General features: G+C 43.4%; 1 protein-coding gene across 5 annotated transcripts in view; it reads left to right on the top strand.

Annotated features, from left to right (window-relative positions):
• The window catches only part of LOC135506192 (pleckstrin homology domain-containing family G member 3), a 119,842-nt gene that overhangs the window by 52,854 nt on the left and 40,349 nt on the right, over positions 1-26,639 (top strand). For 3 of the 5 annotated variants that reach the window (XM_064925686.1, XM_064925683.1, XM_064925681.1), the window contains exons 2-3: positions 1,555-1,617; positions 10,873-11,366. In XM_064925686.1, coding sequence (XP_064781758.1) covers positions 1,555-1,617; positions 10,873-11,366 — 557 coding nt within the window. The remainder of the gene's footprint in view (positions 1-1,554; positions 1,618-10,872; positions 11,367-26,639) is intronic. The other 2 variants (XM_064925684.1, XM_064925682.1) reach the window with 1 other exon arrangement.

Below are 26,639 nucleotides of genomic sequence, written 5' to 3'. Positions count from 1 at the left end.
TCATTGTGCATGAGGTAACAAGTCATGAGGTAAATCAGTCAAATCAACAGTACTTTGTCCCTCTTTTCAACGCTTTTGTGTCAATATTTTTTGGGGACAAATGCGAGCTTGCCACACGTTTGCTGGCGTCCCTACTGTGCTAATCTTTGCAACGTGGATAAATAGAACAAAATCTCCACATGTTACAAATTAAGAACCATATCCTATATGTATGTTCTACGATCTCAATTTTGAGTTACTATCTCAACATTTTTAGATATTATCAACGTTTTAGTTTGCGGAGGCGGGAATGAGCGTCCATAGCACTAAGCGACTGAGGTCTGGGCAAGAAGCAACCCCCCCCCCAATTTGATTTTACCTCATATAATGACATCCATGATATTGATCAAATGATGCTTTTTGTTCCAGGCTCACTTTAATATGGTAGCTAGTGTAAGCCTATAGGAGCTCCTATATAGCTATGGTTCAGCTAAATGTCAGCATTCAGCCCTAGCTAGCATGTTTATGTGAGGACGCAGAAATGATTTTGTTTAGCTAGCTAGCTAACGCTACCTAGCTGTGTAGCCTAAATTATAATACTGTATTGAATGATGCTGGATAACTTTTTTGTACTGTTATATTCGTATAGGAGGTGGAAACATTCATTCATATGCTAACGTTAGTTGATCGTGAAGCATGTTTGCTTGCTAATTGAATGTGTGTGGACGATAAAAGAGAACCTTTTTAATTGTCTGCACATGCTTGTGGATTGTTGCATTATTCAATCGTGTAATATGGTTTTGTTGCATTATTTATGTTTTAGAATAAATGTTGTTGAATAGTTTGTGCTTATTGGCTAGTGACTATTGTGATAGTTATGGTCAATTTGAGCTGCAGACCAAGAATAAGCCTTTGCCAGCCACAACGTAAGGTAAGGATGTAATATGAAATCTATTTCACCAATCTGCTCCTCACACTCTCCTTCCTCTCATAGTGGGGACAGGTCCTAAATGTGTGTGAACCCCGTATATTTGAATGTCTGTGTGGCTCCAAACTGATAGTACTTCAACCAACGGCTGTATTTGTGTGTAGGTGAAAGTCCAGCCACTGCCTCTTAAGGCTGACTGGTTGGCTGGAGACGGACGTTACCGGTTTGAAAATGTTTTCTTTCAAAGTGTGCGCCCTAGGACTAGGAGAATGCTTCGGAAAAAGGGAATTGTATCAGTGCTGGACTTCGCTCCTACAACAAGGCCTGACCTTGACCAGGGGGTTTAACGAGTCAATGGGAGAGTTGAGCATAGCGAGGGAGAGGGAGGGAGGCCCACCTTTTCCTCTCTGTACACCCATCTCTTCACTCTGCTATTGCTGCTGCTGTAAGAGTTTATTAAGTGTTGCTCTGCTAACCGATAGTCACAAGTTGCTCCATGTTTGATAGGGGTATGTGTACCAATGTAATGCTATATCCCTTTTTGTACATTAGGCTTACTGATTTGCTAAGTGCTGATGAACTCTACAGTTATATATTTTGGCATGACTCTGTTTGAATGTCTCTGTCTATTCCCCCCCCTTCCCCAGGTAGAAACTCAGGCTCAGTCCTGTACAAATGTATTACAGAACTGTCTCCGGACTGGTTAGTGGGTATGTCCATGTATATATATATATTTTTTTGCATGCTAGAAAGAAAAGCTCAATCAAACTTAATTAAAAAAAATACCAACAAATCAATCTTTGGTTTTCTGTATGATCCGTCTCCATGTATTACAATCAATTCATCTGATTTGGCATGCAGAAGATTGGCTAATGACATAACATACCCGCTTTTAATGTAGATGAATGATTACTGTGCAATGATGATCTGACAATGAGGTTATAGTGTGACGACGCTAACCATTGACTCCCAAGACAGGAATGGATCATATTATTATTATTACTCTATTGTGGAAACTGGATGTAAAAGCTACAAAGGCTGATCTACTGCATTGCAGAGCAGTCTAATAGGGGAAAACATGCTAATGCTAATCATGCACTCTTGTCACGAACGGATGATTTAACAATGATTTAATTGAGCGTTAATGGTAAACACCCATGAAGAGAATGGATCCTGATGCTTGACACTCCCGTGGGAACGTTGTGTCCTTCATACTAACAGAAAAGTCAGTCTCTTTCGAGTTTGTGATCTTCCTGTCGGCTCATCTTCATCACAGATATGATTTCCCGTTACTCAATTTCATGCTCTGTGTTCGAGTGGAAGAAAACTTAGACTAGTCTTGGATTAAGAAGCACTTTTATGCTTTTTAGTTCAAGACTAGGCGGAGTTGGGCAGAGTCTGGGTAACTGGCCCTAGATGTTTTTACTAAGTCTTGGTATTAGTGATACACTGACGGGACATTTTTGGCTGATACCGATATTTAACATTTTTAAACCTTCTTGTGCAGTTAAATAGTTAACACACACATGGAAGCAGGTTTCTAAGGCACTGCATCTCAGTGCATGAGGCGTCACTACAGTCCCTGGTTTGAATCCAGGCTGTATCACATCCGGCCGTGATTGGAGTCCCATAGGGCAGCGCACAATTGGCCCAGCATCGTCCGGGCCGTCACCGTAAATAAGAATTTGTTCTTAACTGACTTGCCTAGTTAAATAAAGGTTACATACACACACCACACTGACCAAAAAGTTATTTGGTTGTCATTTAGTAGCTATAGTTAGCTAGTTAACTATATAGCTCGGTGTAATCTAAATTAACCCTCATTCAGAAGACAGTTCTTATTTGATTAATGGTGGTCGGACCCATCTTTGTGATAAGTGATAGTCCACAATAGTGGACTTTTCAAAATAAAACTATGGCATGATTCTACTATTTGTATTCATTTGCATCACTGTCAATGACATACTTTTATTTTGAAGGCAAAATGGCAAATTCCACTATTGTGCCTAATCCTTATTGTGGCTAGCTTCACAACACATAACCCGGTCCGGTCAAGCCTCACTAACCTGATGAAGCTAGCTGGCTGCTTCTGATCATAGCTTTGGGCAACAGGGTTAAGTAGCTGGCTAACTATTTATTTTCATGAACTGAAGTTCAATTTCAAGAGGCGAACAACAACTGGTAACCTAGCTAATACTTACTCACAAGGATTCCTAAATCATTGCTAAGAATAATGAAAATGACTGCAGTTTCTACTAGTCATTTGTTTTCAGGCTGGTTAAATTGGTGCTAGCTAGGTACCCCAGAAGTTGCGGTCGAACAAATTATGCTTTATTACGTCGTAAATACGTTGTTCGTGGCCAGTGTTTGCATGTTTGCAGACTTTTTTTTGTACAACTTTGACAGTGCTACTGTATCTTTTTGGACACGTAAAGACCCAAACGGCGTTCCATAGTATGTATGTTGTGAAGCTAATAGCAGTGACGCTTTTACTATGCAACTGAGGTAGGGCAACATCTGCAAAATAGCGCACTTGGTAGTGTGTGCTTGCCCAGTCAGAGCCAACATCAACCACGACAGAGAAGGGTTGATTGTCAAGGGCAATGAATTCCTTTCTATTGGCTTTAATGGACTTCGCCTTTGGGTTGTCTCTCTGAAAGTTCTTACTCTTTCAAACAACTGTTCGATCCACACAGCAGACATTCAAATAAGTTTATTTGTCACGTGCGCCGAATTCAACAGGTGTACAGTGAAATGCTACTTACAGGCTCTAACCAATAGTTTGAAAAAAAGGTGTGTAGGTAAGTAAAGAAATAAAATAACAGTAAAAAAGACATTTGAAAATAAGAGCAGCAAGGCTATATACAGACACCTGTTAGTCAGGCTGATTGAGGTAGTATGTACATGTACATATGGTTAAAGTGACTATGCATATATGATGAACAGAGAGTGGCAGCAGCGTAAAAGAGGGGTTGGGGGGGGCACAATATGCAAATAGTCCGGGTAACAATTTAGTAACCTGTTCAGGAGTCTTGCGGCTTGGGGGTAAAAACTGTTGAGAAGCCTTTTTGTCCAAGACTTGACACTCCGGTACTGCTTGCCATGTGGTAGTAAGAGAGAACAGTCTGTGGCTGGGGTCTTTGACAATTTTTAGGGCCTTCCTCTGACACCGCCTGGATGCCAGGCAGCGTTGCCCCAGTGATGTACTGGGCCGTACGCACTACCCACTGAAGTGCCTTGCGGTCGGAGGCCGAGCAATTGCCGTACCAGGCAGTGATGCAACCGGTCAGGATGCTCTCGATGTTGCAGCTGTAGAACCTTTTGAGGATCTCAGGACCCATGCCAAATCTTTTTAGTTTCCTGAGGGGGAATAGGTTTTGTCGTGCTCTTCGACTGTCTTGGTGTGTTTGGACCCTTATAGTTTGTTGTTGATGTGGACACCAAGGAACTTGAAGCTCTCAACCTGCTCCACTACAGCCCCGTCGATGAGAATGGGGATGTGCTCGGTGCTCCTTTTCCTGTAGTCCACAATCATCTCCTTAGTCTTGGTTACGTTGAGGGATAGGTTGTTATTCTGGCACCACCCGGCCAGATCTCTGACCTCGTCACTATAGGCTGTCTCGTTGTTGTCGGTGATCAGGCCTACCACTGTTGTCGTCTGCAAACTTAATGATGGTGTTGGAGTCGTGCCTGGCCATGCAGTTGTGGGTGAACAGGGAGCACGCACCCCTAGGGAGCTCCAGTGTTGAGAATCAGCGTGGCAGATGTGTTGCTATCTACCCTCACCACCTGGGGGCGGCCCGTCAAAGTCCAGGATCCAGTTGCAGAGGGAGGTGTTTCGTCCCAGGTTCCTTAGCTTAGTGATGAGCTTTGAGGGTACTATGGTGTTGAACGCTGAGCTGTAGTCAATGAATAGCATTCTCACATAGGTGTTCCTTTTGTCCAGGTGGGAAAGGGCAGTGTGGAGTGCAATAGAGATTGCATCATATGTGGATCTGTTTGGGCGGTATGCAAATTGGAGTGAGTCTAGGGTTTGTGGGATAGTGGTGTTGATGTGAGCCAATACCAGCCTTTCAAAGCACTTCATGGCTACAGACGTGAGTGCTACGCGCCTGTAGTCATTTAGGCAGGTTGCCTTTGTGTTCTTGGGCACAGGGACTGTGGTGGTCTGCTTGAGATATGTTGATATTGCAGACTCAATAATGGACATGTTGAAAATGTCAGTGAACACAGCTGCCAGTTGGTCAGCACATGCCCGGAGCACACGTCCTGGTAATCCTTCTGGCCCCGCAGCCTTGTGTATGTTGACCTGTTTAAAGGTCTTACTCACGTCGGCTATGGAGAGCGGGATCACACAGTCGTCCGGAACAGCTGATGCTCACATGCATGCCTCAGTCTTGCTTGCCTCGAAGCGAGCATAGAAGTGATTTATCTCGTCTGGTAGGCTCATGTCACTGGGCAGCTCGCGGCTGTTCTTCCCTTTGTAGTCTGTAATACTTTGCAAGCCCTGCCACATCCGACGAGCGTCGGAGCCAGTGTAGTATGATTTAATCTTAGCCCTGTATTGACACTTTGCCTGTTTGATGGTTCGTCGCAGGGCATAGCGGGATTTCTTGTAAGCTTCCGGGTTAGAGTCCTGATGTGCTGATATCCAGAAGCTATTTTCTGCCTTAATGTTTCTGAAACCGTATGTTATGTGCAAAATAATTTACAAACAACGCGAAAATAAACACATAATCTCACAATTGGTTAGGAGACAGTAAAACGGCCATCTCCTCCGGCGCCATCTTGGGCTAGGTTAGGAATGCTGTGTTGCACGTTTAGCGCGACAATTTACTTGGCATCATTACATCATGTACGTTATATAGGTATGCACGGTAGCATTGACATCGATTAAAAAAATTTTTATTTTTTATTTTTTTAACATCGAAACATCAACATGTTCACCAATATATCATGCATCCCTCCTTGGTATCATATGTCACACGTTGACTGTTTGTGACCATGTTCCTGACCACGATTGATTTGTTCATAGCCAGTTCTCCAAGTAGGCAGGTCATTTCAGATCAAATACAAATTTATCATTCGCTCAGGGTAACTCGCTCATGTTCCTTATAGGCTGATTTTATGATTCTCTTTTCCAATGTCCGTACTGACACACAACTTGGAATACATACCCACAATGCATTGCTATTAAATGGTATGCTAGTGTGTACATTATAGGCTGTCATTGTAAATAAGAATTTGTTCTTAACTGACATGCCTAGTTAAATAAAAGATAAATCAAATAAATAAAAATATTGTTTGTGTTTTGTGACTAAGGGATCATATTACTCTCATAGCTTTATTGATAAGCTTACTATGTCAATGAATGATCTTCCCCTTAGTCATATCCTGTTTCCTCTTGGCTCATCAGGGAGTCAACATGCAGAAACATGTTATAGTCCAAGAACAGTCTTCCACCAGAAACCCTTGTTAACAGCTGTGGAATGTCTTGTGCCTGCTGGTGTTTTGAGGAAGCTCCAGTGTCTTTTGATTTTGGTCTCCTGTCTTCAATGAATTTTCCAGTGGTTCAAACTGACATGATTTACAGTATGTTGTTCTAATGTTTTAGTTTGTGACCAATGTTTTGGGCTCTTTGGAATGGCAGCACTTTACTTAATTGCATCATCTCTGCAAATCCTATTTGGAGGCCACTAATGCTTTGATGGTGTGAGGTTCTGACATGCGTTTGCAAATGTTGATATTTTAGGTTGCTTATGTCGTTTGGGAATGCATGACACCTCACAGGGTGTGGAGCAATTCTGTAATTTCTCTTAATTTTTTTTTCTCGGGAAGCACTCTTGTTTTTGCAATGCCATACTCATACAGTGTAGCCTAGTGTAGCCTAGTGGTTAGAGCGTTGGACTAGTAACCAAAAGGTTGCAAGTTCAAATCCCCGAGCTGACAAGGTACAAAATCTGTCGTTCTGCCCCTGAACAGGCAGTTAACCCACTGTTCCTAGGCCGTCATTGAAAATAAGAATGTGTTCTTAACTGACTTGCCTAGTAAAATAAAGGTTAAAAAAAAACTATTTGATGACATGGGCTCAAATCCTGTGGAAGGTACAAAATGGCTCATGGTAGATGATTTGCTTATATTATATTATTAAACTGTGGCATACATTTCCTTCCGTTCAGTTATAAAATGATAGTTACCAAGCAACTAGTCACACAAACAACCTGAGGGTGCTTTCCAACTGATGCAGCGTTCACAGTGATGAACTCATGCAATGTTATATGCAATTGTGTTGTAAGATAACAAAGCAGTCATTACCTATATGTTTCGTTATTTGCTTTGGCCTATGTATATTTATGTGCTTGTCTACTGGAACTATACGATATAATCACAATATGATATACCGTGCATACATGAATAGGCCCAATATGATCGTTGAGAGATCTGTTATGTTTCCTTCAACCTTTAATGGAAGCTGAAGTCGTATACTGTATTATCATAGCAGTGCTGTCTTTACCACTATGGCCTTGTTAGTATATGTAGGCTTTATGGGGTGCTGAGGACCCGATGCCTCAAGATCGACCTCAGAGTGTGGCCATTGTGTAAAATGACCACTGCTCAAACTCTCAGCTCATCAAGTGAAGTGGGCAGCTCGGAAGTCTCCCAAGTCCACCATGACTTTTCCACCAACTGTTTCTGTCCTAATGTTAACACAAAATTCCTTAGTTGAGAATGGAAAAGCTCCCACTGATCCAGAAGGAAATTACTGGATTTCTGTTTCCAGAGGATGTGGTGTTTTAATTCAGGCACATTTTAGGATGACCTAACAGAGGTCCTTTGTAATACTTGAGGCTGAGTTGCCCTTCACCACAGTTTCAGGTTCCGCTTACCTTTTTAAGGCCATCTTCAGCACGACCAGGCTGTTCAAATGTGGGGTCCTTTGTTCTGGTACACACCTAAAACATGTCCCTTCTCCAGTTCCCAGGAGATTTCACTCCCTTTAAAAAAATATATATATCTGATGGAATTCACAGGCTTTAATGCTGAATGGAAATCTATATGTTATTCCAAAAGCATGGTTAGCTAATCCATTGGTCAAATTTTGGAAATGAGAAAAATCTACATGAGACCATCTGAATTGATGTTGAATGGGTCGGGCTTCAGGGAGAAGCCAGGAAAAGGAAACCACTATTGCAAATTTAATCGATCATAAATAACTCAGTAATTTCCTCATGAGCAACATTACAGTCGTAGCCAAAAGTTTAGAGAATGACACAAATACTAATTTCCACGAAGTCTGCTGCTTCAGTGTCTTTAGATATTTTTGTCAGATGTTACTATGGAATACTGAAGTATAATTACAAGCATTTTCTTAAGTATCAAAGGTTTTTATTGACAATTATATGACATTGATGCAAAGAGTCAATATTTGCAGTGTTGACCCTTCTTTTTCAAGACCTCTGCAATCCGCCCTGGCATGCTGTCAATTAACTTCTGGGCCACATCCTGACTGATGGCAGCCTATTCTTGCATAATCAATGCTTGGAATTTGTCAGAATTTGTGGGTTTTTGAATGACCACAAGTTCTCAATGGGATTAAGGTCTGGGGAGTTTCCTGGCCATGGACCCAAAACATTCTGGAGTATATGCAAATTGCCATCATACAAACTGAGGCAGCAGACTTTGAAAATGTTATATTTGTGTCATTCTCAAAACTTTTGGCCATGACTGTACATCAAAAGCAGAACACGCTGTCACATTCCGCTGTCTTCATTTCGTGAACAGTTTTGGTACTATCTCAGTACTTGTATTGTATGTAGTATATACAATTTAAGTATTAATACTCAGTTTATTTAGTGTAGTATGTAATGTACAGTGCATTCAGAAAGTATTCAGACCCCTTGACTTTTTCCACGTTTTGTTACGTTACAGCCTTATTCTAAAATTGAGTCATTTCTTTCCTCATCAATCTACACACAATACCCCATAATAACAAAGCTATATATATATATTCAGAATGCACTTTGTGTGTGTGTCCCATCATAAGTATTCACATTTTGTTGCATTACAAAGTGGGATTAAAATAGATTCAATAGTGATTTTCTTTTTGTTATTGATCTACACATTTTTTAAAATTATTTTATAAACTAATACAAATTATAGAACTAAAATATTGTCTGCATAACTATTCACCCCCTTTGTATAGGCCCTGACTAAATCAGTTCAGGAGAAACAATTAAAATAAGTTACATGGACTGTGAAATAATAGGGGTTGACATGATTTTTTTTTATGACTTCCCCTTCCTCTGTGCCCCATAGATACAACATTGGTAAAGTTCCTCAGTAAAGTATTGAATTTCAAGCACAGATTAAACTACAAAGAGCTTTTTGAAAGAAGGGCAGGGATTGGTAGATGGGTAACAAATCAGAAATGTAATATATTTTTAAGCATGGTCAAGTTAATAATTACGCTCTTTGGAATATTTGATAAACCATCCAGACACATCACAGATGGTCTTGCTTCTGATCTGAGCTGCAGGACTGAAAAAAACTGCTCAGGGATTTCACCATGATTCAGACTTCAAGGGCTGTGATGGGTGAAAACTGAGGATGGATCAACAACATCGTAGTGACTCAACAATAATGACGTAAATTATAGTGAAAAGAAGAATACACATATTCCAAAACATTAAATCCTGTAAGGCATTAAAGTAATCCTGCAAAACCAAATGCACCAAAGGAATACACTTTTTTTTGGCCTAAATGCAAAGCTTTATGATTGGGTCAAATCCAACACCACACATCACTAAGTAACTGTGTCCTTGTTTTCAAGCATTGGGGTGGCTGCATCATGGTAGGGGTATGTTTTTCATCGGCAAAGACTGGAGTTTTTCAGGATAAAAAGAAACGGTATGGAGCTAAGCACAGGCAAAATCCTTTAGGAGAACCTGCTTCAGTCTGCTTGAGACCAGGCACCGAGAGGAACCTTTCAGCAGGACAGAAACCTACAACACAAGGCCAAATCTACACTGCCGTGTCTTACCAAGAAGACTGTGAAAGTTCCAGTGTGGCCAAGTTACAGTTTTGACTTAAATCTGCTTGAAAATCTATGGCAAGAATAGATAATTGCTGTCTAGCCACGATCCCCAACACCTTGACAGAGCTTGAAAAATGGTAAAGAAAAATCAACAAATATTGCACAATCCAGGTGTGAAATTCTTCTAGATTTACCTAATAAGAGTCAGCTGTCATCGCTGCTAAAGGTGTTTCTAACATGTATTGACTCAGGGGGCGAATACTTATTTAATCGAGGTAAATTTAGTGTTGTTTTTCATTCATCTTAAAAACCAAATGTAATGTTCAACTTTTTTTGTGTAGATTGTTGACAAAAATATGGCAAATCCATTTGAATCCCACTTTAAATAGTTATGATAGGCACTATAGCAATGGATTCTGCACTGCATTGAAGCATAACATTTTCTTCTCCTGACCAGTGAATCATAATTGCAGCTGTCAAAACAAATTGAGTGAAGCCAATTTGCTTACGTGCAGTATTTAACCAAGTGTATACTTTTTATTTAGCAGAATATGCCTGGACAAGTAGCCATCTTATAAATAGTGGGATGCTGCACTGATTTATGCCTCGCCAAATCTCTCTTCTTGATAGGAAACGTCAGTTGCTGTACAATGTCAATAGGGGTCCATTAATGGTACATTTCTGGTGAAACAATCACAAGGCATCTTTGCTCTGCTATTTCTCAGTGAGGGACTTGTTCAGTTGATTGACCAAGTGATGCAGAGCTCTTTACTCATCTTTGATTTTGCTTCAGAAAACTCAGGCGAGTTGAATATGTGATTTGGTGGATGAGCTTTTCCCACCTTTGGATGACCAATCACAATGAATTCCACCAATGTCCGTCAGAATGTACATACGTTTTCCCTGACTCCCTGTCCTCTTCTCCTTCCAGAATCTCCCCGTTTGTCCACTGCCTCCATCAGTAGTAATGAGCGGGCACCCTCCGCCACACCCTCCGACTGCTCCGACTTCCCCTCCGCTGGCCAGCGCCCCGTGAGCCTGGTCTCCACCTTGTCCTCGGGGTCAGGGTCATCCCGGGACGACGGCCCCGCTCCGCCTCCACCTGGCGGCACCGTGCCCCCTACCGGAGACGACATCGACTTGGAGCTGAATCCTCCGGTCGGCGATCAGGACCGCCAGCACCCCGATACGGCAGACCCTTCTGGGGAAGGACTGGTCTCTCGTGGCGGGAAGTTTGACCAGCTTAACAACAACAACACTGACACGCCCTCGCGGGCTGCCAGCACCCGCCACACGCCCCCGTTATCGCCCTTCGCAGCCATAACCATGGCGCCCAACCCCAAGATCACCTACTTGGATCGGGTGGTCATGGAGATCATCGAGACGGAGCGCATGTACGTGAGGGATCTGCGCAGCATCGTGGAGGTACGTGACAAAGAATCTTTTCTCTGCTTTTAAAGAGCTCCCATGCATTACACAGTCAAATTGACCTTGGTATTTGTTGGTTTGCCTGTGAAATGTCTTTATTGCAAAAGAGCTCAGTCAAAGTTTTGCCTATACATAACTTGCCATTATCCCTCTATACACTGCTGGTAGTCAAATCATGACAGTTCTGTGTATAGTGAGTAGGCTGTTTATGTGAAATATCACAATGTAAACTGATTTACGCACTTGCGAGTGTAGAAAAGGCACCCCTCGCGTGAGGGACACTGGCGGGCTGACGGTGTCGCAGGCCTGGGATGTTTGCATGTGACAGGTGGGCTTTCTCCTCACAACCCCTTAGACAGGTCACACGATGGTCCAAGTCCCATTAGCACGCCCTATCTGTCAAGCCAGTCCCATGATTGGCCTAAACTTAAGGCTAGGTGCAAACAAAAAGGGCAACGAGAGGTCAGTTTCAGAGTTACTGTGTGTTGTCTGGGATGACAATGCTCATAAAATCACATTTTAAGGCATGTTTGTAAACCATTGCATTGTGTGGACCAAAGAGATTGACAATGTACAAGGGTCTTTCATCTGGTCTCAAGTCGGGTGATTGGCTGGACTATTCATAGATAGCTATGAGGATTTGGCAGTAGGAAGGCCTCATGCTGAGTTGAATCCTTCAATCTCAAGCAATTTGAGTAACTCCAAAAGAGTGTCGCTGGAGAGCTGTCATTCACTTAAATGGCAAATCCAGTTAGCGTAGTCAGACCAGTGCAGCGTTAAGGGGCTTAGCAGGTTTGTTTGTGTGCGAAGGAGAATGCAGCGCGAGCATGTGTTTCTTCTTCGTGTGTCAAGGCTTGTGACCACATGCCATTTCAGCCACATGCCACTCCATTTCGACCACATGCCACTCCATTTCGACCACTCCATTTCGGCCACATGCCACTCCATTTCGACCACTCCATTTCGGCCACATGCCACTCCATTTCGGCCACACGCCACTCCATTTCGACCACTCCATTTCGGCCACATTCCACTCCATTTCGACCACTCCATTTCGGCCACGTTCCACTCCATTTCGACCACTCCATTTCGGCCACATGCCACTCCATTTCGACCACTCCATTTTGGCCACATGCCACTCCATTTCGACCACTCCATTTCGACCACTCCATTTCGGCCACATGCCACTCCATTTCGACCACTCCATTTCGGCCACATGCCACTCCATTTCGGCCACACGCCACTCCATTTCGGCCACACGCCACTCCATTTCGACCACTCCATTTCGGCCACATGCCACTCCATTTCAGACAGTTCTATCGACTGTATGGAACTGACTTGAACATTTGGACTTTTATCAATGACTTATTATCAGTGGGTGGAGATAGGAATCCATGGATACCAGGTGTGACGTCACTGGGTTGACTATTATTAACCCTTTAAGGCTAATGCTGTGGGATCATCTCCTTACATAACAATGGGTCTTGACTGGAGGATCATGCCGGTGCTTAAGCAGACAAGTCAGTGTCTTCTTCCATTCAGGATGCTGCATGTGGAGATTATGTACATTATGCACTGCGCAGAATGATTCATCAAACAGAATCCGAATATGACAACTTTGCAAACGCCATACACTAGTGGGTGAACACACAGACACAATAGTGTTTACATACTGCTTTAGATACTACTGCACTGGAGCTAGAAACACAAGCATTTAGTTAGATATTACTTGTTAGATATTACTGCACTGTTGGAGCTAGAAACACAAGCATTTAGTTAGATATTACTTGTTAGATATTACTGCACTGGAGCTAGAAACACAAGCATTTAGTTAGATATTACTTGTTAGATATTACTGCACTGTTGGAGCTAGAAACACAAGCATTTAGTTAGATATTACTTGTTAGATATTACTGCACTGTTGGAGCTAGAAACACAAGCATTTAGTTAGATATTACTTGTTAGATATTACTGCACTGTTGGAGCTAGAAACACAAGCATTTTGCTACACCCACAATAACATCTGCCAAATCAAATTGTATTGGTCACATACACCTGGTTAGCAGATGTTAATGGTCACATACACCTGGTTAGCAGATGTTAATGGTCACATACATACACCTGGTTAGCAGATGTTAATGGTCACATACATACACCTGGTTAGCAGATGTTAATGGTCACATACATACACCTGGTTAGCAGATGTTACTGAGAGTGTAGCGAAATGTTTATGCTTCTAGTTTCAACAATGCAGCAATATCTGACAGATAATATTTAACAATTGCACAACAACTACCTAATACACACATCTAAGTAAAGGGATGGAATAAGAATATATACATATAAATATATGGATGAGCGATGACCGAGCGGCATAGGCAAGATGGTATACAATACAGTATATACATATGAGTATGTGACCAATAAAATGTGATTTCATGTACACACACACACCATGCTGGTATAGTGTTGTTACAAAGGAGTGAGCTCTGTTATTCCAGACCAGCTGTGGTTTAGACAGACACACACCACGCTCAAGCACAACACTTACATACTGTACACACACATTATGCTTTTAACACATGCTCATCCACACACTCGCACCCATCAGTCGAGAGCTCAGTCAAGCAAATCCTGCTGAGAAAACGATTGTACAATGGCTGCTCACACACTCGTACACTCGTTCTCTCATGCATGTCTTCCTCTCGATAATTGTATATATATATATATATTTTTTTTAGCTAGACACAGTACTCTTAGAAATTGCAATCTTATAAACATGTATTCCATGAATACCTAAATGAGTGAAGTGAATGTTTTCTCGTCTTATGATAAATGACATCTTGAAACTGGAGCACCGTTTCATTGTAAAGGACCAGGATGATACTCTGGAACGACTTATGTAGCTGACAACACACCAGAGCTGGGACGACAAACCGAAAATGATCAATACTGACCGAACTGACCATTATCAAGGACATTTTACTGATATCCAAAATAACGAATAGTATCCTTTACTAAGAGGAAAGTGATGTTTCAGGTAAAATAAGGGGACAATGATAACCACAACATTTAAAGTAGTGGTAGTTGTCCTACGACAGATTTTTGTTCCTATGGCCCAGCTCTACAACATACCATTCATTACCATCACATTTATTTGAAGTAGTGGAGTCGGTGCTTTGCATTTCTTCGTCTTTTTTGTCCTGAAATCCATTGGTTACTTGTTTGGGTTGGGTTAGGGTTGGAGTACTTGGTTGGGTTAGGGTTGAGTTAGGGTTGGGTTAGTGTTGGAGTACTTGGTTGGGTTAGGGTTGGAGTACTTGGTTAGGGTTGGAGTACTTGGTTGGGTTAGGGTTGGAGTACTTGGTTGGGTTAGGGTTGGGTTAGGGTTGGAGTACTTGGTTGGGTTAGGGTTGGGTTAGGGTTGGAGTACTTGGTTGTTTAGGGTTGGGTTAGGGTTGGAGTACTTGGTTGGGTTAGGGTTGGAGTACTTGGTTGGGTTAGGGTTGGAGTACTTGGTTGGGTTAGGGTTGGAGTACTTGGTTGTTTAGGGTTGGGTTAGGGTTGGAGTACTTGGTTGGGTTAGGGTTGGAGTACTTGGTTGGGTTAGGGTTGGAGTACTTGGTTGGGTTAGGGTTGGAGTACTTGGTTGTTTAGGGTTGGGTTAGGGTTGGAGTACTTGGTTGGGTTAGGGTTGGAGTACTTGGTGGTTTAGGGTTGGGTTAGGGTTGGAGTACTTGGTTGGGTTAGGGTTGGGTTAGGGTTGGAGTACTTGGTTGTTTAGGGTTGGGTTAGGGTTGGAGTACTTGGTTGTTTAGGGTTGGGTTAGGGTTGGAGTACTTGGTTGTTTAGGGTTGGGTTAGGGTTGGAGTACTTGGTTGTTTAGGGTTGGGTTAGGGTTGAAGTACTTGGTTGGGTTGGGTTAGGGTTGGAATACTTGGTTGGGTTAGGGTTGGAGTACTTGGTTGGGTTAGGGTTGGAGTACTTGGTTGGGTTAGGGTTGGAGTACTTGGTTGGGTTAGGGTTTGGTTAGGGTTGGGTAGGGTTGGAGTACTTGGTTGTTTAGGGTTGGGTTAGGGTTGGAGTACTTGGTTGGGTTAGGGTTGGGTTAGGGTTGGGTTAGGGTTGGAGTACTTGGTTGGGTTAGGGTTGGGTTAGGGTTGGAGTACTTGATTGGGTTAGGGTTGGGTTAGGGTTGGAGTACTTGATTGGGTTAGGGTTGGAGTGCTTGGTTAGGGTTGGAGTACTTGATTGGGTTGGGGTTGGGTTAGGGTTGGAGTACTTGATTGGGTTAGGGTTGGAGTACTTGGTTGTTTAGGGCTGGGTTAGGGTTGGGTTAGGGTTGGAGTACTTGGTTGTTTAGGGTTGGGTTAGGGTTGGAGTACTTGGTTGTTTAGGGTTGGGTTAGGGTTGGAGTACTTGGTTGTTTAGGGTTGGGTTAGGGTTGAAGTACTTGGTTGGGTTAGGGTTGGAATACTTGGTTGGGTTAGGGTTGGGTTAGGGTTGGGTTAGGGTTGGAGTACTTGGTTGGGTTAGGGTTGGAGTACTTGGTTGGGTTAGGTTTTGGTTAGGGTTGGGTAGGGTTGGAGTACTTGGTTGTTTAGGGTTGGGTTAGGGTTGGAGTACTTGGTTGGGTTAGGTTTGGGTTAGGGTTGGGTTAGGGTTGGAGTACTTGGTTGGGTTAGGGTTGGGGTTGGAGTACTTGATTGGGTTAGGGTTGGGTTAGGGTTGGAGTACTTGATTGGGTTAGGGTTGGAGTGCTTGGTTGGGTTAGGGTTGGAGTACTTGATTGGGTTGGGGTTGGGTTAGGGTTGGAGTACTTGATTGGGTTAGGGTTGGGTTAAGGTTGGGTTAAGGTTGGGTTAGGGTTGGGTTAGGGTTGGGGTACTTGATTGGGTTAGGGTTGGAGTACTTGGTTGGGTTGGAGTACTTGGTTGGGTTAAGGTTGGAGTACTTGATTGGGTTAGGGTTGGGTTAGGGTTGGAGTACTTGATTGGGTTAGGGTTGGAGTACTTGGTTGTTTAGGGTTGGGTTAGGGTTGGAGTACTTGGTTGGATTAGGGTTGGGTTAGGGTTGGAGTACTTGGTTGTTTAGGGTTGGGTTAGGGTTGGAGTACTTGGTTGGGTTAGGGTTGGGTTAGGTTTGGAGTACTTGGTTGGGTTAGGTTTGGAGTACTTGGTTGGGTTAGGGTTGGGTTAGGGTTGGAGTACTTGGTTGGGTTAGGGTTGGAGTACTTGGTTGGGTTAGGGTTGGGTTATGCTTGGAGTACTTGGTTGGGTTAGGGTTGGAGTACTTGGTTGGGTTAGGGTTGGAGTACTTGGTTGGGTTAGGGTTGGAGTACTTGGTTGGGTTAGGGTTGGAGTACTTGGTTGGGTTAGGGTTGGAGTACTTGGTTGTTTAGGGTTGGGTTAGGGTTGGAGTACTTGGTTGGGTTAGGGTTGGGTTAGGGTTGGAGTAATTGGTTGGGTTAGGGTTGGAGTACTTGGTTGTTTAGGGTTGGGTTAGGGTTGGAGTACTTGGTTGGGTTAGGGTTGGAGTACTTGGTTGTTTAGGGTTGGGTTAGGGTTGGGTTAGGGTTGGAGTACTTGGTTGGGTTAGGGTTGGAGTACTTGGTTGGGTTAGGGTTGGGTTAGGGTTGGAGTACTTGGTTGGGTTAGGGTTGGAGTACTTGGTTGGGTTAGGGTTGGAGTACTTGGTTGGGTTAGGACTGGGTTACGGTTGGGTTAGGGTTGGAGTACTTGATTGGGTTAGGGTTGGAGTACTTGATTGGGTTAGGGTTGGGGTACTTGGTTGGGTTGGAGTACTTGGTTGGGTTGGAGTACTTGGTTGGGTTGGAGTACTTGGTTGGGTTAGGGTTGGAGTACTTGGTTGGGTTAGGGTTGGAGTACTTGGTTGGGTTAGGGTTGGGTTAGGGTTGGAGTACTTGATTGGGTTAGGGTTGGGTTAGGGTTGGAGTACTTGGTTGGGTTAGGGTTGCGTTAGGGTTGGAGTACTTGATTGGGTTGGGTTAGGGTTGGAGTACTTGATTGGGTTAGGGTTGGGTTAGGGTTGGGGTACTTGGTTGGGTTAGGGTTGGATTACTTGGTTGGGTTAGGGTTGGATTACTTGGTTGGGTTAGGGTTGGAGTACTTGGTTGGGTTAGGGTTGGAGTACTTGGTTGGGTTAGGGTTGGAGTACTTGGTTGGGTTAGGGTTGGAGTACTTGGTTGGGTTAGGGTTGGAGTACTTGGTTGGGTTAGGGTTGGAGTACTTGGTTGGGTTAGGGTTGGAGTACTTGGTTGGGTTAGGGTTGGAGTACTTGGTTGCGTTAGGGTTGGAGTACTTGATTGGGTTGGGGTACTTGATTGGGTTAGGGTTGGGGTACTTGTTAGGGTTGGAGTACTTGTTTGGGTTAGGGTTGGGGTACTTGGTTGGGTTAGGGTTGGAGTACTTGTTTGGGTTAGGGTTGGAGTACTTGTTAGGGTTGGAGTACTCGGTTGGGTTAGGGTTGGAGTACTCGGTTGGGTTAGGGTTGGAGTACTCGGTTGGGTTAGGGTTGGAGTACTCGGTTGGAGTACTCGGTTGGGTTAGGGTTTGGAGTACTTGATTGCTTGATGAAGTCATCAGTGCCCAAAAGGTGGCTATCCAGAATTAGACACGTTTTTAAAAAGAGCAAGATCCCACTCAAGTAAGTGATTTCGGTCTGAAGAAGAGCTCTTGTCGAACTTGACATGGTATTTGCGACCGTCAGGAACTCTGTATACATTCTCCCATGTCATTTGCGTGGCAACTGATCCATCAACATGGTAAACCTATAAAATTATTGCTCAGAACCCCAGATTAGCCAATCGGGGCACAGAAATGTCCCGCTCTCTGTCTCAAGAGGTCATATGGTTGGGTTTTTTATTCATTTTATTTTACCAGGTAAATTCACTGAACACATTCTCATTCATGCAAAGTATCAATGACCCAAGTCTGCCTCAGAAGTGGTCTTATGTCCCGTACTGTAGTTCCTGCACGGAGTAAAAGTTGCCTGTCGTCACAAGTCTAAGTTGAGCACCGTCCCTCAATACATTATGTGGGAAAATGCTAAACTGACCTTCAATTAGTGTCTCTAGGGGAAAGTTCCCCCTACTTCATGACCTTGACCCCACGCCACCATCAATGCTCTTGCTCAGTATTTGCAAGTCTGGCTGAAAGTCTTTGTTAGGCTGGAGTTGGAACTTGACTACCTCACAAGTAGAGGATTAGAAGCATCTGCTCAGACTTGTCATTATATCACTGTAATGTATCAATTCAATTTAACAGCTATATTGGCATGGGAAACATATGTGAACATTGCCAAAGCAGGTGAAGTAGATAATAAACAAAAGTGAAATAAACAATACAAATTAATAGTAAACATTACACTCACAGAAGTTCCACAAGAATAAAGACATTTCAAATGTCATTGTCTATATACAATGTTGTAACGATAAAGTACAAAAGGGAGAATAAATCAACATAAATATGGGTTGTATTTACAATGGCGTTGGTCACTGGTTGCCCTTGTCTTGTGGCAACAGCTTACAAATCGTGCTGATGTGATGGCACACTGGTATTTTACCGCGTAGGTATGGGAGTTCATAAAATGTTGGTTTGTTTTCAAATACTTTGGATCTGTGTAATCTGAGGGAAATATGTCTCTCTATGGTCATACATTGCGCAGGAGGTTAGGAAGTGGAGCTCAGTTTACACCTCATTTTGTGGGCAGTGTGCACATAGCCTGTCTCCTCTTGGGAGCCAGGTCTGCCTACAGCGGCCTTTCTCAATAGCAAGGCTAGGCTCACTGAGTCTGTACATGGTCAAAGTTTGGGTCAGTCACAGTGGTCAGGTATTCTGCCATAGTGTAGTCTCTGTTTAGGGCCAAATAGCGTGACAGTTTGCTCAGTTGTTTTTGTAAATTCTTTCCAGTGTCAAGTATTTACGCATCTTTGTTTTCTCATGAGTTGGTTGAGTCTAATTTGTGTTTCTGTCCTGGGGCTGTGTGGGGTGTGTTTGTGAACAGAGCTTCAAGGCCAGCTTACTTAGGGGACTCTTCTCCAAGTTCATCTCTCTATAGGGAATTTAGCGGCTCTTTTCTGGATTTTGATCATTAGTGGGTATCGGCCTAATTCTGCACTGCAGGCGTTATTTGGGTTTTTACGTTGTACACTGAGGATATTTTTGCAGAATTCTGCATGTAGAGTCATAGTTTGGTGTTTGTCCCATTTTGTGAATTCTTGGTTGGTGAGTGGACCCCAGACCTCACAACCATAAAGGGCAATGGGCTCTATGCCTGATTCAAGTATTTTTAGACAGATCTTAATTGATATGTTCCTTTTGATGGCATAGAAGTCCCTTCTTGCCTTGTCTCTCAGCTCGTTCACAGCTTTGTGGAAGTTACCTGTGGCGCTGATTATTTTTTTGGCCCGAGGTATGAAGGGTTTTTGTGTGCTCTAGGGCAACGGTGTCTAGATGGAATTTGTATTTGTGGTCTTGGCGACTGGACCTTTTTTGGAACACCATTATTTTTTGTCTTACTGATATTTAAGTCTGACCGAATCTGTGCAGAAGATTGAGGTGCTGCTGTCGGCCCTCCTTGGTTGGTGACAGAAGCACCAGATCATCAGCCAACAGTAGACATTTGACTTCAGATTCTAGTAGGGTGAGGCCAGGTGCTGTAGACTGTTCTAGTATCTCTGACTTAACATTTGTTTGACTTAATTGAAGAACCTGCTATCAGTGGTAACGTGCATGGGTTGATTTATGTGTGACACCTTTTTACTTTCTCACTGAAATGACAAAAGGTTTATTCTCTTCAAGCTTGAGTTGTTGGAGGATGTAAGGTAGGGCCTCTATAGATATCAAACAACAGAAGCAGGGTCCCTAAATCTATTTAACTAACCACACAGCGTCAACCCTGGGCACTCCTATACTACCCCCCCCCCTCCTCCCCCACAAAAAGATGACTTCACAATCGTCCAGGATCTTACCTGACCATTCATTCAACCATGGAGAGAACCCATACTTACTGTTCCAGTATTTTCTATCACAATTCCCTCTTTGACGTTTTTGGGTGCTGGCCATGGTGCCTGGTTTGATTTTCATTCGAGCCTCTTTAACTGTCTCAGAGATGTAAAACGATACATTGTACGTGTGCGGGTTTAGCATGAGCTGGAATTTCCCTGTGAACTTGGAAATGTTTTAGCAAAAGTATGCCTCGGTGAGGTAAATCCGTAAGATTGGAAAATGAGCGGTGTAACACAAAATCCAAAGCGGTGTTCCACATTTGGGGGAATGTTGACTTTTCCGTCGAAGCAGAAAGAACTGATTTCACCGTGGGCTTTAGTCCAGGTTGCTGTAAATGAAATCTCCACTCACACCATTTCTCTACTGTATTTGATGAGCGGATACCATAACTCCATTTGGGTGTGGATTGCCTGTATTCATTCGTTAAAATTCGTGTTGTACGTTTTTGTTGAAATATGCTGACTCGTATACGTTTGCACCAAATAGGTCAGTGTATTCAGGCACGACTCCAACCACTACCCCACCCCATTATCCATTCAACCATGTGTAACAGGATCCTTCTCTGCCACGGTCGACTCGAGATTCAAACCAGTGTTCCCAACCATACAGCATACCCATGAAGCCACTGACATTAGCACTAGCCTGGGGTCGGCCAGTATTTTAGGTTTCTGGGAAGGTGGCATCAGTGAGCGACGCTAACTTAGCCCAATATGCATCCTTTCCATTGTTGCCTGCATGCTCTTGTCCCATGAGCATTAATATGACAGAGAAGGAAACACGAACACACTTCACTCTAGAAAGTTTGCTTCCTCCCATGAGGACCAGAGGTGAGGAAAACACATCTTTCTTTCTCTTCCACTTCTTCTTTCTCTCTCGCTCTTTTTTCTTTTTTCTTTTTCCTTTTCATATTTGTGTGTGTGTGTGTGTGTGTGTGTGTGTGTGTGTGTGTGTGTGTGTGTGTCTACATCACCAGCATGTGTTGAATAGATGAGAGAAAGTAGTCCCCAAGGAGCAGGTTGTCTGATTTCAGACTGAGGAAAGCCTTGATTTACAGGGAGTAAGGGAACAGGAGACCTCCCTCAGTGAGCCACCAGGGAAGCGTTGCAGGCATTGAACAGAAGGGGGGCACTAAACGATAACCCGTGATCAAGCAGGAAATCGAACTAAAACATATTGATATTAGTATCTTGCTTTATTTCGTGGGGGGGGGGTGTAGCTGTTTAGATACTAACAGTGTGGTGTGTTGGATTTAGAAATGAAAGTGTAAATAGACGGCTGAACATTCTGAGCTAATCCTCCATCTGAGGTCTGATCTGCTTTTCTGATTATACCTTGACTGCATTTCAGATCAACTGGAATCTAACATGCCTCCAACACAGCCTAGTTTACACTTGTTTGTGCGTACCTGCCCGAATGCGTGTGTGTGCCCATATATATATATACTGCTCAAAAAAATAAAGGGAACACTTACAACACAATGTGACTCCAAGTCAATCACACTTCTGTGAAATCAAACTGTCCACTTAGGAAGCAACACTGATTGACAATAAATTTCACATGCTGTTGTGCAAATGGAATAGACAACAGGTGGAAATTATAGGCAATTAGAAAAACACAACCAATAAAGGAGTGGTTCTGCAGTGGCTCAGGTAGTGCAGCTCATCCAGGATGGCACATCAATGTGAGCTGTGGCAAAAAGGTTTGCTGTGTCTGTCAGCGAAGTGTCCAGAACATGGAGGCGCTACCAGGAGACAGGCCAGTACATCAGGAGATGTGGAGGAGGCCGTAGGAGGGCAACAACCCAGCAGCAGGACCGCTACCTCCGCCTTTGTGCAAGGAGGAGCACTGCCAGAGCCCTGCAAAATGACCTCCAGCAGGCCACAAATGTGCATGTGTCTGCTCAAACAGTCAGAATCAGACTCCATGAGGGTGGTATGAGGGCCCGACGTCCACAGGTGGGGGTTATGCTTACAGCCCAACACCGTGCAGGACGTTTGGCATTTGCCAGAGAACATCAAGATTGGCAAATTCGCCACTGGCGCCCTGTGCCTTTCACAGATGAAAGCAGGTTCACACTGAGCACATGTGACAGACATGACAGTCTGGAGGCATTTCTTTGGGGGGCCGCACAGCCCTCCATGTGCTCGCCAGAGGTAGCCTGACTGCCATTAGGTACCGAGATGAGATCCTCAGACCCCTTGTGAGACCATATGCTGGTGCGGTTGGCCCTGGGTTCCTCCTAATGCAAGACAATGCTAGACCTCATGTGGCTGGAGTGCCAGCAGTTCCTGCAAGAGGAAGGCATTGATGCTATGGACTGGCCCGCCCGTTCCCCAGACCTGAATCCAATTGAGCACATCTGAGACATCATGTCTCGCTCCATCCACCAACGCCACGTTGCACCACAGACTGTCCAGGAGTTGGCGGATGCTTTAGTCCAGGTCTGGGAGGAGATCCCTCAGAGACAATCCACCACCTCATCAGGAGCATGCCCAGGCGTTGTACTGAGGTCATACAGGCACGTGGAGTCCACACACTACTGAGCCTCATTTTGACTTATTTTAAGGATATTACATCAAAGTTTGATCAGCCTGTAGTGTGGTTTTCCACTTTAATTTTGAGTGTGACTCCAAATCCAGACCTCCATGGGTTGATCAATTTGATTTCCATTGATAATTGTTGTGTGATTTTGTTGTCAGCACATTCAACTACATAAAGAAAAAAGTATTTAATAAGAATATTTAATGTTATTTTAGTGTTCCCTTTTATTTGTTTGAGCAGTGTATGTGTGTATGTGTGTGTGTGTGTGTGTGTGGGGGGGGGGGGGCAAAAAAGTATTTAGTCAGCCACCAACTGTGCAAGTTCTCCCACTTAAAAAGATGAGAGGCCTGTAATTTTCATCATAGGTACACTTCAACTATGACAGACAAAATGAGGGAAAAAAATCCAGGAAATCACTTTGTAGGATTTTTTAATGATTTTATTTGCAAATTATGGTGGAAAATAAGTATTTGGTCACCTACAAACAAGCAAGATTTCTGGCTCTCACAGACCTGTAACTTCTTCTTTAAGAGGCTCCTCTGTCCTCCACTTGTTACCTGTATTAATGGCACCTGTTTGAACTTGTTATCAGTATAAAAGACACCTGTCCACAACTTCAAACAGTCACACTCCAAACTCCACTATGGCCAAGACCAAAGAACTGTCAAAGGACACCAGAAACAAAATTGTAGACCTGCACCAGGCTGGGAAGACTGAATCTGCAATAGGTAAGCAGCTTGGTTTGAAGAAATCAACTGTGGGAGCAATTATTAGGAAATGGAAGACATACAAGACCACTGATAATCTCCCTCGATCTGGGGATCCACGCAAGATCTCACCCCGTGGGGTCAAAATGATCACAAGAACGGTGAGCAAAAATCCCAGAACCACACGGGGGGGACCTAGTGAATGGCCTGCAGAGAGCTGGGACCAAAGGAACAAAGCCAACCATCAGTAACGCACTACGCCGCCAGGGACTCAAATCCTGCAGTACCAGACGTGTCCCCCTGCTTAAGCCAGTACATGTCCAGGCCCGTCTGAAGTTTGCTAGAGAGCATTTGGATGATCCAGAAGGAGATTGGGAGAATGTCATATGGTCAGATGAAACCAAAATATAACTTTTTGGTAGAAACTCAACTTGTCGTGTTTGGAGGACAGAATGCTGAGTTGCATCCAAAGAACACCATACCTACTGTGAAGCATGGGGGTGGAAACATCATGCTTTGGGGCTGTTTTTCTGCAAAGGGACCAGGACGACTGATCCGTGTAAAGGAAAGAATGAATGGGGCCATGTATCGTGAGATTTTGAGTGAAAACCTCCTTCCATCAGCAAGGGCATTGAAGATGAAACGTGGCTGGGTCTTTTAGCATGAGAATGATCCCAAACACACCGCCCGGGCAACGAAGGAGGGGCTTTCCAAGGTCCTAGCCAGTCTCCAGATCTCAACCCCATAGAAAATATTTGGAGGGAGTTGAAAGTCCGTGTTGCCCAGCAACAGCCCCAAAACATCACTGCTCGAGAGGAGATCTGCATGGAGGAATGGGCCAAAATACCATCAACAGTGTGTGAAAACCTTGTGAAGTTTTACAGAAAATGTTTGACCTCTGTCATTGCCAACAAAGGGTATATAACAAAGTATTGAGAAACTTTTGTTGTTGACCAAATACTTATTTTCCACCATAATTTGTAAATAAATTCATAAAAAAATCCTACAATGTGATTTTTCTGGATTTTTTTTCTCTCATTTTGTCTGTCATAATTGAAGTGTACCTATGATGAAAATTACAGGCCTCATATTTTTAAGTGGGAGAACTTGCACAATTGGTAGCTGACTAAACATTTTTTTGCCCCACTGTATATATGTGTGTGTCCTCTTTTGGGGGTGTGTGTTTGTGCCTGTCAGTGCCCGTTTGTGTGTGTGTGTGTGTGTGTTCCCATGTGTGTCGGTACCTATGTTTGTGTAAGTAAATTGGTACAGTACATACTATAAGGTAAACCTTGAGATCATGTGCATCTGTTGAATAACACGTTTTGTGTATTTAAGAAGGATTCGGTAAGTGTGTTTTTTATTTTATTGAATATTCTAAACAAACAATATACTTGCAGTGAAGCTGCTCAACAACTACATCACACCAGTCATCCAATAGATTCCCATTCAGAGCGTCACACGGAAGCATCCAGGGTCAATGCCCTGCTCAGGTGCATGTTGACAGATCTACCAGCAGGACAACAAACGTGAACCCGAACCCTCCAAGATCCCACAGTCCCCCAATAGCTGTCCCTCAACCATTTGAGACCCCTCCCATAGCCCCCCCCCCCCCCAGGAAAATAAAAAATACAATTCATTCCATTCCCCACCACCAAGAACTCTCCAATGCACCAGCAACCAAGAGAATGAACTAAGGAGAAAAAGACAGAAGAAATCAGCAAACAATAATGCTAGAAATAACATTTAAATACATTTCAAACAAAAGACATCAAGGACAACTTAAATCCTAACAGCAATGCCAACTGTATATGTTTGTGTGCATGTCTGGCACTATTACATGTATGTATGTGTTCTTGTAGGTGTTTATTTGAATGAGTGTGTGTATATGCATGTGTACAAACACCTGCACGGCATCAGCCTCAGGCAAACCGGCCTTAGCTGTAAAAACACTGCCACTTGGTGTCATTCAAATGTACTTTTCACTATTTTATTTAGACTTTTTTTTTTACTTTTATCTTTGACCATCATTCTATCTCACACACAGCAACTCCTCTCCCATTTGTCTCCAATTCCACATACCAAACGAGAAGGAAATCGAACTAAAACATATTGATATTAGTATCTTGCTTTATTTCGTGGGGGGGGGGTGTAGCTGTTTAGATACTAACAGTGTGGTGTGTTGGATTTAGAAATGAAAGTGTAAATAGACGGCTGAACATTCTGAGCTAATCCTCCATCTGAGGTCTGATCTGCTTTTCTGATTATACCTTGACTGCATTTCACATCAACTGGAATCTAACATGCCTCCAACACAGCCTAGTTTACACTTGTTTGTGCATACCTGCCCGAATGTGTGTGTGTGTGCCCTTTGTGTGTGTGTGCCCTTTGTGTGTGTGTGCCCTTTGTGTATGTGTGCCCTTTGTGTGTGTGTGTGTTTGTGTAAGTAAATTGGTACAGTACATACTATAAGATAAAACTTGATCACGTGCATCTGTTGAATAACACGTTTTGTGTATTTAAGAAGGATTAGGTAAGTGTGTTTTTGGATAAGGGGAAATTTGCACACGTCATTGTGTAATGAACAATTCCAATGAAGATTTGCATTCGAAGATGAACATCGAGACGAATGTACAAGCACCCGCCGACCTGTGTGTGTGCTTGTAAACAATAAGCTTTTGTTTAGTTTTATCTAACCTCAATTCACCAGACTGAACAATGTTGTGTGCTTCAAAAACCTGTTTTGGGCCTAGGTTATGGTACAACGAAACTCAAATGTTGAGAACAACCGTCATGATGTGCGGCGTGGTTGAAGCTTCTCTCGTCTCGCTGGTGTTCTCTGTTCACCTCGTATGATCCCTTTGACCTGAGTTGACCACTTCGGTTAAAGCACAGAGCCCACACGTAGTTCCTGTCTGTTATTTATCCTCGTTGAGTGTGCTATAATGTCTGCAGATGGTTGGACTGCATCCCATTGCCAGGAGGATTAACAA

The sequence above is a fragment of the Oncorhynchus masou genome, chromosome 19 (genome assembly GCF_036934945.1).
Source record: "Oncorhynchus masou masou isolate Uvic2021 chromosome 19, UVic_Omas_1.1, whole genome shotgun sequence".
Taxonomy (NCBI): domain Eukaryota; kingdom Metazoa; phylum Chordata; class Actinopteri; order Salmoniformes; family Salmonidae; genus Oncorhynchus; species Oncorhynchus masou.
Note: the sequence above shows the minus strand (reverse complement) of the source record. Positions and strands in the feature narration are given on the sequence as shown.